The 15960-nt window shown below is 36.0% G+C and overlaps 1 protein-coding gene across 8 annotated transcripts in view; it reads right to left on the bottom strand.

Moving 5' to 3' along the window:
* DDHD2 (DDHD domain containing 2) overlaps positions 1 to 15960 on the bottom strand; it is a 73976-nt gene that overhangs the window by 4288 nt on the left and 53728 nt on the right. For 5 of the 8 annotated variants that reach the window (XM_023538514.1, XM_011372309.2, XM_011372317.2 and 2 more), the window contains 12 exons: positions 15618 to 15738; positions 14334 to 14423; positions 8389 to 8524; positions 6318 to 6526; positions 5999 to 6066; positions 5066 to 5188; positions 3946 to 4041; positions 2789 to 2917; positions 2530 to 2685; positions 2171 to 2273; positions 1860 to 2030; positions 1304 to 1463 (listed from right to left, as the gene is read on the bottom strand). In XM_023538514.1, the coding sequence (XP_023394282.1) occupies positions 1304 to 1463; positions 1860 to 2030; positions 2171 to 2273; positions 2530 to 2685; positions 2789 to 2917; positions 3946 to 4041; positions 5066 to 5188; positions 5999 to 6066; positions 6318 to 6526; positions 8389 to 8524; positions 14334 to 14423; positions 15618 to 15738 (1562 nt within the window). Of the gene's footprint in view, positions 1 to 1303; positions 1464 to 1859; positions 2031 to 2170; positions 2274 to 2529; positions 2686 to 2788; positions 2918 to 3945; positions 4042 to 5065; positions 5189 to 5998; positions 6067 to 6317; positions 6527 to 8388; positions 8525 to 14333; positions 14424 to 15617; positions 15739 to 15960 lie in introns of those variants that run through there. The other 3 variants (XM_023538505.1, XM_011372344.2, XR_002783548.1) reach the window with 2 other exon arrangements.

Here is a 15960-nt window from a genome sequence, read left to right as displayed (position 1 = left end):
TATTATTAAGATGTCAATTCTCCACAAATTGATCTATAGATAAAATGCAATCACAACATCCCAGAAAGTTTTTTTGGGTTGAAATTAACAAGCTCATTCTAAAAGAAACCTCTATGGCCATGCAAAGAACCTACAATAGCTAAAATAACTTTGAATAAGAATAAAGGTGGAGAACACAATATCTGATTTCCAGACTTACGAGACTACAGTAATCAAGACTTTTATTGTCATAAAGATGGACAATTAGTTAAATAGAACAAAATTGAGCCAAGGCAATTTAATGGTTTTTCCATCTGGATAAACTTTTCAACAAATGTTGCCAGAACAACTGGATAGCCATATGCAAAACAATGAACCTTGATCCTTACCTCACCTCATATTTAAAAATTAACTCAATCGAAATGGATCATGGACCTAAATGTAAAGCTAAAACTATACAACTTCTAGAACACAGGAGAAATCTTGAGGACTTTGGATATGTCAAAGATTTCTTAAATATGTCAAAGAAGCACAAACAGGACTTCATCAAAATCAAAAACTTTGGCACTTCAAAACATGCTGCGAGAAAAATGAAAACCAAACCACATCCTGAGAAAACAACATATCTGAAAAAGACTAGTAACTATAGAAAGAACTCTTGCAATTTAATAAGATAATCCAATTTTTTAAATGGGGAAAAGATTTGAACAGACATTTCACCAAAGATGTATGGATAGCAAATACATGAAAATATGCTCAATATCATTAATCATCAGGCAAATGCAAATTAAATGAGGTACCATTACAACCCATTTAAAAAGGCTAAGAGATAAATCATAAACCAATCATATCAAGTGTTGTCGAGGATACAGAGCAACTGGAACTCTCAAACACTGCTGATGGTAATGGAAATTGCTGGCAGAAAAACAGTTTGGCAATTCCTTTTAAAAATATTCTTACCAGCCATTCTACTCCTAGATAGATACTGAAGAGAAATTAAAGAATATGTTCATAAAAAGTCTTGTACATAAATGTTCACAGCAGTTTTGTAATAGCCCAAAACTGGAAGCAACTCAAATGTCCATCAACAGGGTAAATGGTTAAACCAATCGTGGTACATTCATACACTGGAATATCACTCAGCAATAAAAAGGAAGGAACTACTGATACATACAATATGGATGAATGAAAGAAGCCATACAAAAGAGTATATACTATGATACCATTTATATAAGTCATGTGTAAACTAATCTATACTGATAGAAGCAGATCAGTGGTTCCCTGGAGACTGTGAAACAATTAGACCCCAAAAAACAACACTTACCAGTAGCATAGATGGCTTTGTAAAGCAAATAAATACTCATTAAAACTTTCAATGGGCTTCTCCTGTAGCACATAATCAATGCGCTGGCCTCCATTCAGCATTCCTACATTGATGGGTGGGACTTCTTTAACTGCCACAGAGGTCTCTTCTGTGTTAATATCTGGATATGGAGGAACGATAAGAACCTAAAAGCTTCCAGCCCTCCAAGTTGTCCCTACTTCCCCTCAGACTCCAAGTTTACCATAAGATGAGCTACTCTCTATACAGGAAGCTATCTCCCATCTTCCCACTCTCAATCTCCTTAAAGCTTCTCCTTAAGTCACATTGATTTTGTATGCTTCTCTTGACACTTTTTCTCAGAAATAATGTTTTTCCATAATTTGTGGCTATTAGATGATAGAAAAGGCTAGCAGAGCCGAAGGAACATTAGCACTCATAGTATTAGTCCTATACAGTTATAAGGGCAAAGTAAGAAGTCCCTGGGAGAATAAGAACTATACACGATGGAGTCCTTATCTGGCCTGATGTAGGAAAATCAATGTGTAGTGTCACTGACCACTAGGTTTCTCTGAACTTGATTCAGGTTCTGCTTCAGTTTCCTCTGCAGTTTCTGAAGCTTGTAAAGCAGGGTATTGAGCTCTGGTGAAAGACTTCCAGGCCATCCGCAGTGAACCTAGCAAGTTGTTCTTAAGGTCCATACTCATCCTGGTTAAGCCCTCTCTCAGTTCTGAAACACATATGAATAAAGAACATTACATGGTTTACAATGAGTTTAGGCTCCAACACAGCTAAACAAAGTGAATGAAGTCCAGTCAGTTTGCACTGACCAGAAGGTCTGGAATTAACAAGTTCTGTATTCAGTCTTACCTAAGTGCATCCGCTTCCTGCCTTTATGATGTGGGATCAGCATTGGCTCAAATTCCACTCCTGGAACTACCATTGGTTCAATCCTATAGGCCACAGGATCAAACTGCATAGGAAAAACAATAGCTACATATACCTCTGCTGAAGAAAAGTAGTCTGAGGAACTGTATATCAGGCAAGAATAATTGTAAGCTTATTTTTAAAAAATGTACAGTTCTGCCCCATCAATTCCGGGTAAGTTATCTCATTACTACAGAACAGTATATTAAAAAGTAAATCAACACAATAGAAAATCATATGCTCTTTATCAATAAACCCTAATATTCAGGTAAAAAAAACCACAAGAGCTGTCCATTGCTTACAGGGTGATAAATATTGAAGAAACCTTTGCAAGTTGGAAATTTGTAGTTGGGATCAATTCTTTTTAGTCCTCGGACGGTGAGGAACATTCCAATGGGAGATCCAAAGGCAAAGAATATTTCTGGTTTATAGATGAGCCGGGGGTATTTTACAGACACCTGCAAGGAGAAAACAAAAGCATCTCTCATTAACGAAAGTTACTTCTGTTCCTATATACAAGTGGCAGGCACTAAAATGACCAAAAAGAGTTAGTATTGTTACCTGCCCAATGCCAACATCCAGATAGTCATCATTTCCAGTACCGTCAGAACTACTGCAGAAATCTGATTCTTTGGGGATATTAGACACATTTACCCCTGAATCTGATTGCAGAGTTGGTCTATTAATACCCTAAAGAATAAAAAACAGTTCTGTGGAGCTGCTATGTAGTAAAAATATTCAAACGATTACATGGGTTTTTACTGGTTTGAAAAGATACTTGGGGAAAGTTTTGAAATGATAGTCAATAATTCCAGGAAGAGTCTCAGAAAACAAGATAAAGTATCTAACTTCATGATAAAAAAACAAAAATTGCCTTAAATTATGAACTGATAGCCCTACATGTTCTAAAATGATAAAAGCTGTACACAGCCATTTGGGCAGCAGTTGAAACTTCAGGCAACCATCATAAGAGGAAACAACAGTGGAGCATTGTGGAAAAGAATGTTGAGAACTCCTAAGGAATTTAATGAAGTGCTATACTTTTCTAATTAAAGCAAGTAGAATGTCTCTGTGGTTATAGAAAGTGATGCAAATACTGGGCCTTAAATAATAACTAAGCAACTTGCTAAAAAGTTGGAAAATAACTACTAAGAATTGGAAAAGAATTCAGTAGCCAACAAACTAAATGTACAAGTAGTGCTACAACATGGATAAACATTGAGTACATTACGCTAAGTGAAAGAAGCCAATTATAATAGGCCACATATCATGATTCCCTATCATAAAATGTCCAAAATAAAAAAATCCATACGAAAATAGGTCAGTGGTTCACAGGAGGGAGAAATGAGGAACAAGGGGTGTGGTGTTTCTTTTTGGATATTAGAAATGTTCTGGAGTTAGACAGTAGTCATGGTTACGCAACTCTAAATATACTAAAAACCACTGAATTGTATACTTTAAAGGGAGAATTTTGTGGTATGTGATGTATATTTTATTTCAATAAAGCAGTTATAAAAAAATGGAATGGTAGGAGTCCAGGGGAGATTAAGACTTCTGAAGCTAATAACATTTTTAAGATATTAATAAACATGTTTAATTTTTAAAGAGAGCCAAAGATCAATTAACAAAATTGCTTAGTTCCCTAAACACCTCATAAAGCACAAGGATACAAGGATGTCAAAAAGTATTTAATACTATAAGCTATATTCAGCACATACCATTGAAATTTTTCTGGTCCTAAAGTAGTTTAATATCTTCCTTCTTGGTCCTAAGGGAACTCCCATTTCCTGAAGATCTTTGTCTGTACATAAAGCCTAAGCACAGAAAATCAAATTATCTTTCTTATTTCTAGGCAAAATAAAACCAATTAAATGTCCTGTTCTCTGAGAAAAATAAGGTGTAAGCACTCTGTTGTTCTTTGCTTTATATTACTAGGGCTCCCTAGTGGTACATTATTAATAACTTAGAGAAAAAGAGTAGTTTATACTCTTTAAACATAAAAGAGGCTAAAGAAAAATAAAAAGTATCAATACTACAATATCAATGCTATAGTAATATAGGTAACGCTGTATTGTAAAAAAAAAAAAAAACCTACAGAGCTAGGTATTAACTTCCAGTAAGAACATACAGCAAACGCAGAGCATTTAACAGACTAACAGTTCAGCTGAAGCACTACTCATCTAATTAGGGAAGTCTTCCTTCACACTCCCAGATTAGGTGAGTTCATCCTAATATCGTTCTTATACCACTGTGTACTTTTCCTACTTAGAACTTATCACAACTGTGATTATGTGTTTGATTATTTAATGTATGTCTTTTCAGGTAAACTATAAACACTTCGAGGTTAGGAATCATTATCTGTCTTATTCACCACTCTATCTTCAGTACTTGGTATAGTATGCCTGATCATAGTAAGCATTTACTAAACACCTACTGAATGAATGTTATCGCGAACCTGAAAAAAAAATACAACAAAAGTGGCAAAAAAAAAAAAAAGCGAGTATCAAAAGTAAAGCTCTTGAAAGTAAAACAGAAAATAAGAATTGGAATAGTTAGTGTCATTTATTCTTGTTATCGTGTTTTCTGAGCTGTGCTGTTTTTTAGTCTTTTGCTCTATTGCTATATGTTTATCAATGTGGCTCCTCTGAACTTTAAACTCCCACAAAGCAAAGATCATTTGATATGATGAGAAACACATAAATGCTAAAGAACATTACTAATGATAAGTGTTTATGGCTAAAATGCTTCTAAAGGGCAGGCTCTTAGTAAGCAGTATGATGAAGATAAGCAATAAAAATACTGAAAATGGTATAGCATAGAATTTTAAAAGATTTTTACCAGAGCTTCCTTATCTACTTTCTCCTTCTCAAAGATACTAAAGAATTCAGAGAGTTGAAGTTTCTTCAGATCTTCCTCTAGCGTTGGTGTGTCTCCTTGATCCTTAACAATATTTGGCAAGTCCTAAAAATTAAATTGTAAAGCTCATATTCTCTAAATTTATTTAGATTGTCTTTTATTTATGCTATTTTGCAATAAAGAAATGTACTCTATATGATTTTCACATAGAGATGTATCTTTAAAGACTAAATGAACTGTAATTTATAGAAAATATAAATTAAGAGGTATTGATCTCTAAGTTTTTGCAACTTCAGCTGAAAATGTTTTTAAATAAATGAATGAGTGAATGAATGATTATCAAAGTATTCTTCATTAACAAAACATTTACTGAGTTCTTAATAGAAAAACAGTGTTTAAGATGTAAAACAATCTCAAACAAAAAGCCCCTCCCCTGGAAGAACTCATAGTCCAACAGGAGAAATAGGACACTTAAGTAAAAAGAAAAAATACAAGACAGTATTGCACAATAGAAAAGTATTCATAGGACTTTGTTTTACTAAAAGATGTTTAAGCATCAAGTCCTTCCACTCCTTTCAAACAAAACTTCTATAAATTATATCAATTTACATCCAATTCATTCATTTCATCATAGGCAACCTCCATTTCAGCTCAAAGATTTTATAATTCTAATAACAGACCAGTAGTGCATATTTATAATGGAAAATATGATACCTATATTTATTTAGAATGTGGCAAATACTTGTAGAAGCATATTACTATCTTGCTTCCATCATCCAAGAATGACATAATTACAAGTCTATTAAACATAAATGTAATAAGACTAAACTAAGCAAAAAACAAAAAATAAGTCTAATGCCTAAAAATCCTTACTAAGAAAAATTAAAAGAGAACCTATCTGAACATCTAAATTACCTTTTCACTGTCAATATCCCCCAAAGAATCTTTCTGATTTGTTAGGATATCAAACAATATAAGCGAACCTATAAGTAAAACAGAAGAAGGGACAATTTCTAAGCATTAACACTAAATAGCTGTTGTCTTATGTAAGAGTAATAACCCAATTACCCATGTAGCAAAATCTACAAAGCAGGGAGTCTTTCCAATCCACCACCACCCTTCCAATCCCTTCCAAACCCTCTGAATTTGATACTGATAAAAGAAACAGTACTTCAAAAACAGGTGTCCTAAAAATGTAACAGTTCTCTCTACTTACAGAGAATTCATTTGTTACCTAAACTATGACCAGCAATGGATACACCCCCTTTGAAATCAGGGTTCCTCTGCAGAAAAAGTGTATATATTCGGTTCATTTCAGAAGCAACTGTGTCCACAATAGTCTGACAGTAGGTGGGGCTATTGTAGAAGAAGACATCCAGAATTGTGTCATTGGTGAAGTGTCTTAAGCGGTTAATGCTAGGCAGGGTTATTCGCTGCAGATCTCTGAAAAAAGGAAAGATATTTTAAGCAGAAAACTTAAATACATTCCATAATCTCATCTAAGTTATTATCTAGTTTAGCCTCCAAGCTTAGACTTTAGATATTTAAAGATACAAGAGGCAACTATCAATTTATAGGAAATATGGAAGACAGAAAGATACGTTTAATGAAGCCAAAGGGATGTAATCAACAAAATTCAGAGTGTAAGAAGCTCTATAACACAAACAACTCAGTTTCTTCAATACATAAATTGCAAGAAAATAAGAGATGGAAAGGTAATCAAGAGATCAAAAGAGACTTAAGACATACCAACTTTTGCAATTTATGAACCTAATTTGGATCTAAATTTAAAATGTGTATAGTGTGCATTCATGTTTGTGTATGTATATGTATGTATGCATATATATAAATCACGGCATTAGACAAGTGGAAATTTGAACTCTTGTATTTGCTGACATTAAGAACTTTTTAGGTGTCATAATGGTGTTATAGTTATATTTTATTAAAAGTCCTTTAAGATATACAAGCTGAAACACAGATGAAATGATATATCTGATTTGATTCAAAAATAGTATGGTGGAGGGATGGGCAGTAGACAGGGGTGTGACAATAGGGATGGGTCAGGACTGGCCATGTGCTGAGGCTTGTTGTGGGTGGGTAATCGTAATCAGTACATGAGGGTTCATTATATATGCTACTTTTGTGTACAGAATTCTCTATAATAAAAAGCTTTTTAAAAAGACAAAAGATACAAGAGAAGTTTTCTAGCTTTCTCAACATTAAAGTTTTTTGATCGCAAGTCAAATGGTAAATGGAATCAGCTCTCAATGCAGAATTTCTAAAAGATGAAAGAACATAAGATTGCCATATGCCAAGGCAAACAGAACTCATATCTTGCAAAGGAAAACCATACTGACATTGTCTAAATCAACTTCCAGTTAAAACTTTTTCAAAATTCCCAGAAAGATTCCTCAAAGAATCAACAGTTTCTGTAGTTTAGAGAAGGCTAGGTGACCTTAGTCACCTCTGAGCATGAGCTTAAATATGAAAGAATGTGAATTCAATACCTATTAAAAGGAACACCACAATGGCACATGTGGCACATGGAATATGCTCAAATCATAGAGCAGCATTAAGAACTGAGAAACAGAATCAAGAATGCAATTTCCAAGACCAGCATGGAAATAATGCTGACTACGTCCTTTATCTTCCAGAGAAGCACTTCCGAGTTCTATCCTAGAACTATATTATGAACACACTTCTTTCTGGAGAACCCATAGCTGAATATTCTTTATATAAGGCAGGCTTCTCTGACGTCACCATAAAATTTACAAACAAAACTATTGGGCCTGTAATTTAAGAAAGCCATCACTTAAAAGTTGTTGTACCATTATACCTCAAGTTATAAATGCTAATAATTTGGGGATTTTCCTTTTTTACCAAATTTGGACAAATATCTAAATATGATCACAAAAGGAACAACAAAATACTATGTATATCTTGAGGTAGGTAGGCTTTTGACATCTAAAAATGGAAATGCTTATACACTATAGGAAGAAAGCGATATTTGGTTTTAATGCTAAAGAAATAATAAAGATGTCACCGTAAATACTAATGAGCCAGTAAAACATACTAGAAGAAAATATACACAGCTTTTTATTCCTAACCTGGACTACTTAAACCAAAGGATTAGTTAGCATTTCATAATTTATCTCTAAGAAAAAGACATAAATACAAAAAAAGTTTTGCTGAACAAAATTTTAAATATATAATCAGCTATAGCAGAAATGTCCTTAAGCATATCAATGATCAGATAATATATTGCAATCACAGTTAACAGCTCAAAGATATATGGTATTACTCACACATCCACACCAGTAGAATGCAAAGGGCTGTGCCAGTTCACTGGAAGAAATTCTACCCTTCCAATCTGCTGATTTTCTTGGGCTTTCTTAAAATGCGTTTGTAGCAGATTCAATGAAACACTGCGAAAATCATTAACTGAAAAAGAAAATTAATTTATGTCTCAATAGTGAAGCAATGAATTTGCAGAATTAAGATGCAACCGATCACATAATTATACTCTTATCTACGTTTGCTTAGAACATGTATTTACTTGAGTCAAAAAACAGCAAAGCGTTATTCAGAAAAATTATCATTGCATATAAGAAAAGCTGTTCCTTTAATACAGAACCTGCTTTTACTACATAAAACATTTCATTAAAGTAAAAGCTAACTTCAAAACTTCTATGTTGAGGGATAGAGGGAAGATGGCAGACTAGGTAAAAGCACGGTTCGTCTCCTCCCAGGACCGCATTGAAATTACACCCAAACTATAAAATAACCAACGTGGAAAATCACCTGAAGTCCAGCCAATCATAACACCTACATCTGATAACATAAAGGAGCTATATCGAAGCTGGTAGGAGGGGCAAAGCTGTGAATCGGGCTAGAGCTGCGCAGGTGGTAAAGTTCGCCAAGGGTAAGAGGGGAGGCGGGGAGAACAAGGCTACAGAGGCTCTCCTGAGGGAGATGGGGGTCCTGGTCTCATCTAGGGGCTCTCCAGCATAGGGTCCCAGCCCAGGGAAGAAGAGATTCCAATAATTCTGACTGTAGAAACTGAAGGGGATTCCGACCATCTAAGTGAGACGGAAGGCGAATGAACCCCTAGAAGTTCCCTTGAAGGACCCGTGCAAAGGTTTTCTGACCTGTGGACTCTCACCCTGGATGCCAGCAGTGGGTCAGAGGCTCACACAGGATTCATTCTGAAAAGGCCTCCATTGCCTGGTGTCTGAACGAGGGCTGGAAAGGCAGCCACCATTGTGCCTTAGTCTGGTCCCCCTACCAGGCAAACTACAGACCTCACCAGCTTGACTGTGCAGACCCCTCCCAAAGGGCCATTGGGAACCTCTGGTCTGAGAGCTGCATTTCTAATCCCAGAAACAGCAGCCAGCTGCTGTGAGCCACATTTCAGAGATAGGGTCAGGCAGATCGCTGCTGCCAACACAAACTTGGGCAGGTATCGGGGACCTCTGGGCTAGTCTCAGACAGCAGCTGGTCTTGCTGTGAGCTGGGTCTTCTTCAGGAACTCACAACAGTTACCAAATTTGCAGCAAGACTGAGGCTGAATTGATTTGACTGCCATTGTCTCTCTGAGACCTCACCCCACCCTACCTAAAATTGCCCTAGGGGCCCCATTGACAGTGAACTTCCACAGCCCTGCCCTTCCCCTCCCCTGATCTTCTAATCTACACAGGAAACAAACTTTGGCTGGCACAGGGTGAGCACTGAACAGAAATCAACGGCAGGCAGACCTTTGCTGACTTCAAGAGTTGCAATATTGTGTCCAGGGAACACAGGGGTCTGTGGAAGCCCCCCTGACAGCAGGTCTCACTGTGATCTGTGTCTCACTGTGATCTGTGTCTACAGCAGGAATGCCCAGGTACAGAAGTTTCAGTAAAACTAAGGCTGTACTGGCAGAACGGACCTTGTCTCCTGAGATGCCGCTTCATCCAAGCCACAAAGTGCCTGCAGCCCATTGACAGGCAGCCTCTTGTGCCCTGCTTGGCTCTGGGGTTGAGCAGTTAGAGCAAGCAACAGATCTTGGCTAGCACAGTGAGCGCATTTCAAAAAAAACAGTTGTGGACAGACCACTGCTGCCTGTATGAGCTGCGATATCTCTTTAGAGGATTGCAGGGGTCTGTATTGGCCTGACAGCCCTTGACTCTCTGAGCTTCTGCCTCATCCAGTACACAAAGTGCCCGCTGCATATTGATAGGCAGCTGCCCCTGCTCTGGAGTAGCACATTTAAGCCCAGGGTAGGCAGCAGTTGACCTTGCTACGAGTGGAAACTTGTACAGCGAGTCAGAGAGACAGCAAAGGCATGTAAATTGACACTGCAGTGGCAGGGGGAAATTTACTCACTAGACCCAGGAGACTCCCAGGGTCCCTGTGCCACCCCACACACATATCACCCAGAGGCTCATCCAGTTTCAGAGACTTACGAGCAGCTGATAGGCAGTATCAGGGCTTGAGGAGCACTGGTCCCTCTGCTAAAATGCCATAGGTCAGGGACAGGGGATAACTGAGTGCTGCCTACAGAGGTATCTCTTCCACTTACCTATAGATCCAGCATAGACAACCATCAGCAGATTGCTTTGTAGTTCTCACCAGGTAGCCCTGAGCAATCAAAAGCAGCGGCTTACCTTGGCCTATGGGGGAGCCCCTCCCATGGGGGCACAAAACCAACACATCTGGAGGCTGGCACCAGACCACAACGGAGCGACTCTTGACTAGCTCCAGTAGGGATACACACACAAGGTGGTTGCAACAAGTACACTAGCCTACTAGGGCAAATCCCACTCAGTGGAGTCAGCTCCCACACAACAACTCTTATCCTGAGGGTGCAGCCAATTCACACAATTAGTCAGCCTGAACATTAATCCCAGCAACTGATCTACTAACAACAATAAAGGCTTGGTGACATCAGAAGATCACACAACCCACACAAAGGTCACATCCAGAGCTCCTGGCACAAGGGATCAGGGAGAGTGTGCCACGGGGGCACGCAAGACACTTTCCACATTAGGCCATCTGGCCAAGGCTGAGAGACGAAACAAATATTCTTGACACATAGAAACAAACACAGAGAGGCTAATAAAATGAGAAAACAAAGAAACATGCCACGAATGAAACAACAAGAGAAAACGCCAGAAAATAAACTAAATGAAATGGAGACAAGCAACCTACCAGAGACAGAGTTCAGAATAACATTTATAAGGATGCTCAATGAACTTATGGGGAGAATGGATGAGCACAATGAGAACCTCAACAGAGATAGTAAGCATTAAAAAGGACATAGAAACCATAAAAAAAAAAATAGAAAGAAATGAGGAATACAATAATTGAAATGAAGAATACACTAGAAGAATTCAACAGTAGACTGGACATCATACTCAATAGGGAAAGGCTAAAAGCATTTTCCTTAAGATCAGGAACAAGACAAGGATGCCCACTTTCACCACTCCTCTTCAACATTGTATTGGAAGTCTTAGCCATAGCAATAACACAAGAAAGAGAAATAAAAGGCATCCAAATTGGAAAGGAAGAAGTAAAACTCTTGTGATTTGCCAATGACATGATACTATATATAGAGAACCCTAAAGATTCCACCAAAAAACTGTTAGAACTGATCAATGAATTCAGTAAAGTAGCAGGTTACAAAATAAATATTCAGAGGTCAGTGGCATGTTTATACACCAATGATGAACTTTCAGAAAGAGAAATTAAGAAAACAATCCCATTTACAATTGCATCAAAAACTATAAAACATCTGGGAATCAAATTAATTTTCAGAAAATTATAAGTCATTGAAAAAATAAATTGAAGAAGATACAAATAAATGGAAGCATATACCCTGTTCATGGGTAGGAAGAATCAACATTGTTAAAATGGCCATACTACCCAAAGCAATCTATAGATTCAATGCAATCCCTATCAAAATACCAATGGCATTTCTCAGAGAGCTAGAACAAATAATCCTAAAATTTATATGGAGCCATAAAGAAAACCAAATAGCCATGGAAATCTAAAGAAAGAATAAAGTTGGAGGTAATCACACTACCTGATATTAAACTATAATACAAGGTTACAGTAATCAAAACAGCATGTTACTGGCGTAAAAACAGATACATTGATCAATGGAACAGAACAGAGAGCCCAGAAATAAATCTACACCCATACACTCACTTAATATATGACAAAGGAGATAAGAATATACAGTGGAGTAAAGACAGTCTCTTCAATAAATGGTGTTGGGAAAATTGGACAGATACATGTGAAAAAAGAAGCTGGACCATCTTCTTACACCATATACAAGAATAGACTCAAAATGGATTAAAGACTTAAATGTAAGACCCAAACCATAAAACTTGTAGGAAAAAACATAGGCAGTAAACTCTCTGATGTTACTAACAGGAATTTCTTTTCAGATATATCTCCTCAGGCAAGGGAAACAAAAGAAAAAATAAACAATGGGACTACATCAAACTAAAAAGTTTCTGTACAGCAAAGGTAACCATCAACAAAACAAAAAGACAACTGACTGGGAGAACATATTTGCTAATTATGCATCTGATAAGGGGTTAAAATCCAAAATTTATAAAGAACTTATACAACTCACAAACAATCCAATTAAAAAATGGGCAGAAGACCTGAACAGATATTTCTCCAAAGAGGAAATACAGATGGCTAACAGACATGTGAAAAGATGCTCAAGGTCACTAATCATCAGAGAAATGCAAATTAAAACCACAATAAGATATCACCTCACACCTGTCAGAATGGCTATCATCAATAAATCAAATAACAGCAAGTGTCGGTGAGGATGCGGAGAAGAGGGAACCCTCATACATTGTTGGTAGGATTGCAAATTGGTAGAGCTGCTATGGAAAACAGTATGGAGGTTTCTCAAAAAATTAAAAATGGATATACCTTTTGACCCAGCAATTGCACTTCTGGATATTTATCCAAAGAAAATCAAAATAATAATTCATAAAGATCCATGCACTCCAATATTCATGGCAGCACAATTTACAATAGCCAAGATATGGAAGCAACCTAAATGCCCATCAACAGATGACTGGATAAAGAAATGATGGTTTATATATACAATATTACTCAGCCATTAAAAAAAATGAAATCCTACCATTTGCATCAACGTGGATGGACCTAGAGGTTATTATGCTGAGTGAAATAAGTCAGACAGAGAAAGATAAATACCATATGATTTCACTTATATGTGGAAACTAAGGAAAAGAACAAATTAATCACAAACAGACTCACAAAAATAGTGGTCAATTTGGTGACAGAGGGGAGGGGGTTTGGGGGGCTAGGAGAATGGGGTGAAGAATTAAAGTACAAATTAATAGTTGGGCATGAGGATGGGGAGCACAGCACAGGGAATGCAGTTAGCATTAATATGATGGATAAGTGGAGGGCCAGGGGAGGGAGGGAGCAATTGGGGAAATCGTTTTATGAACAATATAGATGTCTAACCAATGTACTGTATACTTGAAACTAATTTAAATAAATTTATTTAAAAAAAAAAAAAAAACCTGTGTCATGGGAACTGTTTCAATTTAAAAAATGAAAAGGAAAAATATCACATAACTATGTCAGTTGGCTTTCCAGTAGTCAGATTCCTAGTCTAACTTTCTGGTTCTTATAAACAACAACTATCCAATATTTTAGATTAAGAAAAAGTACACTGTTGTTTGAAATTCATATTACATCAATCTTAACCTTCTAAGAACATTTATGCATAGAAGCATTAGCCAGTAGGGTAAGACTCCCAAATTGGGACAATTAGACTTTGAATACTATCAAGTTTTAGGATATTACTTTTCAAGATCAAGTTATACTAATGACCTAAATATTCAAATTAGAATATCAAGAGGTTTATCACAGTATGAATTACAAATATAACTGAAGCTTCTGTTATTCATTAAACTATATCATCTTTATGGTCCTTTTAAATTTGTAATGTGTAGACACAGGACCATCATCTCATAAAAACAATTTTATAAGGATTAAGGGTTGTTCACTCAAGAATTATTAGCTAAGAGTATAAACTATTAGCCTAAGGAATTTACTAGTACTTTAGGTCTAAGCTGGGAAGCTTTTCTACCTTGCCATCTGCCTTTAGCTCTCCAAATCTTATTATGCAGCTACAACAACAGACTAAAGACAACGCTTTAACTCAGCTCACAGGAGCACTCATATTCCCTTTAAATGATCTTTGCAAACCTACCACATTGTACAATGCTGCGAAAGCGGAGATCACAAGCTGGTCCAATCCCATGGACTACAAAAACCAAGTGGTCTATTTGTAAAGGTTCCCCTATAAATGAAATTAAAAAGAAAAATTATTCTAAATATCTAGTCATGTATTCTAAAATCAAACACAATGAATAGGTTATAAAGATAGGCAAGTTAAAATATAAGCAGATAATTTAAAGGACACAAAATAATCCTATATATATAACTACTGAGTAAAAAAACAGTGATTTTCCTTTGTTTCTAATTTACCTTAAAAAAGTCTGTGAAAAAGTTTTTTAGGTTTTTTTAAACTTTTCACTTTGAAATAACTTCAACCTTTAAAGAAAACTTGAAAGAATAGTACAGAAACTCTCATGTACTTTTTACAGATTCGACACTTTAACATTTATCACATTTGCTTTATTATTCTCTTTTTTTTTTCTCTCCCTCTCTCTTTATGTATATTTGTATATACACACATTTATTTTTCTGAATCATTTGGGAGCAGGTTACATATACCATCAGCTTGCACACATCATACATCCCTCTTTAAACCTTTAATATTTTAATGTGTATTTCCTAAGAATATTCTCTTTCTTATATAACCACAGTGCAGTTATCGAATTCAGGCAATTTCAATTATAAAATAAAAAAATTATAAAATAATTTTATATAACAGTCCATTTTTTATCAATTGTACCAATAACATCACGTATGTATTTGAAGCCTAAAATTTTTAAACCCATCTTTTTAAATTATAGTTGTCTAAGACTTTGTCCAAGAGACATACCTCCTCTGCACGATAAAAAGGAATTTCATAATCCAGTTAAATATATTATAAAACCAACCATAAATGATCCTAGCTAGATAGCAATGGATAACCATCAAGGTCCTACTGAAAAATAATTTCCCTAGTTGAAAATCTTCAACAGGAATTACCAGGACTAAATTTCTAATCAAATAGGTAGAATCACACTTCTTAGAATGAGGACTAAATCAGTTCATCTGTACTGAGTGAATTCCTGATTAGTACTACCAAATTTTACCCATCTCACCACATATACTTAGCAACTTTAAATTATAGTAATCTTTAAAAAAGATTTTTGTATCTATTAAGATTCTTAATAGATGAAGTGATGCTGACCTTAACTCAGAATAAGCTCATGTGATTAAAGATCGTTTATAAGCCATGAGGTAATCCAAATCCATAGAAAAAGGTCACAATTTAAGTCATAAACTAATAAGTATATCAGAAGAAATTAATGATTAATCTTACCACAATGAATGTCAACAGAGATGTTCTCAACCCCTCTCTTCACTGTTCTTGGTCGACCCTGCTCAGTGGGTGTTGAACCCCATTCATCCGACCCCGCAACTGGCTGGTAATGCACCATAAGCTTAAATAGAAAAAATCAGAGCAATAAAGATATTCTACATTAAAGACATCTATATTTATACAATCTGAGGGGCAGGAGCATATCTTTCAAAACATAGTACATAGTTAAATCTCAACTAGAGTTTTGATATGCAACTCTTACAGCTTGAAATGAGAACCCTGAAAATACACTAGGCTAATATTGTACACTTTAAAAATCTTATAATTTTATTGGTCAATTATA

This window comes from Pteropus vampyrus, unplaced genomic scaffold (genome assembly GCF_000151845.1).
Source record: "Pteropus vampyrus isolate Shadow unplaced genomic scaffold, Pvam_2.0 Scaffold8, whole genome shotgun sequence".
NCBI classification, from domain to species: Eukaryota; Metazoa; Chordata; class Mammalia; order Chiroptera; family Pteropodidae; genus Pteropus; species Pteropus vampyrus.
This window is presented reverse-complemented; position numbering and strand designations above follow the sequence as displayed.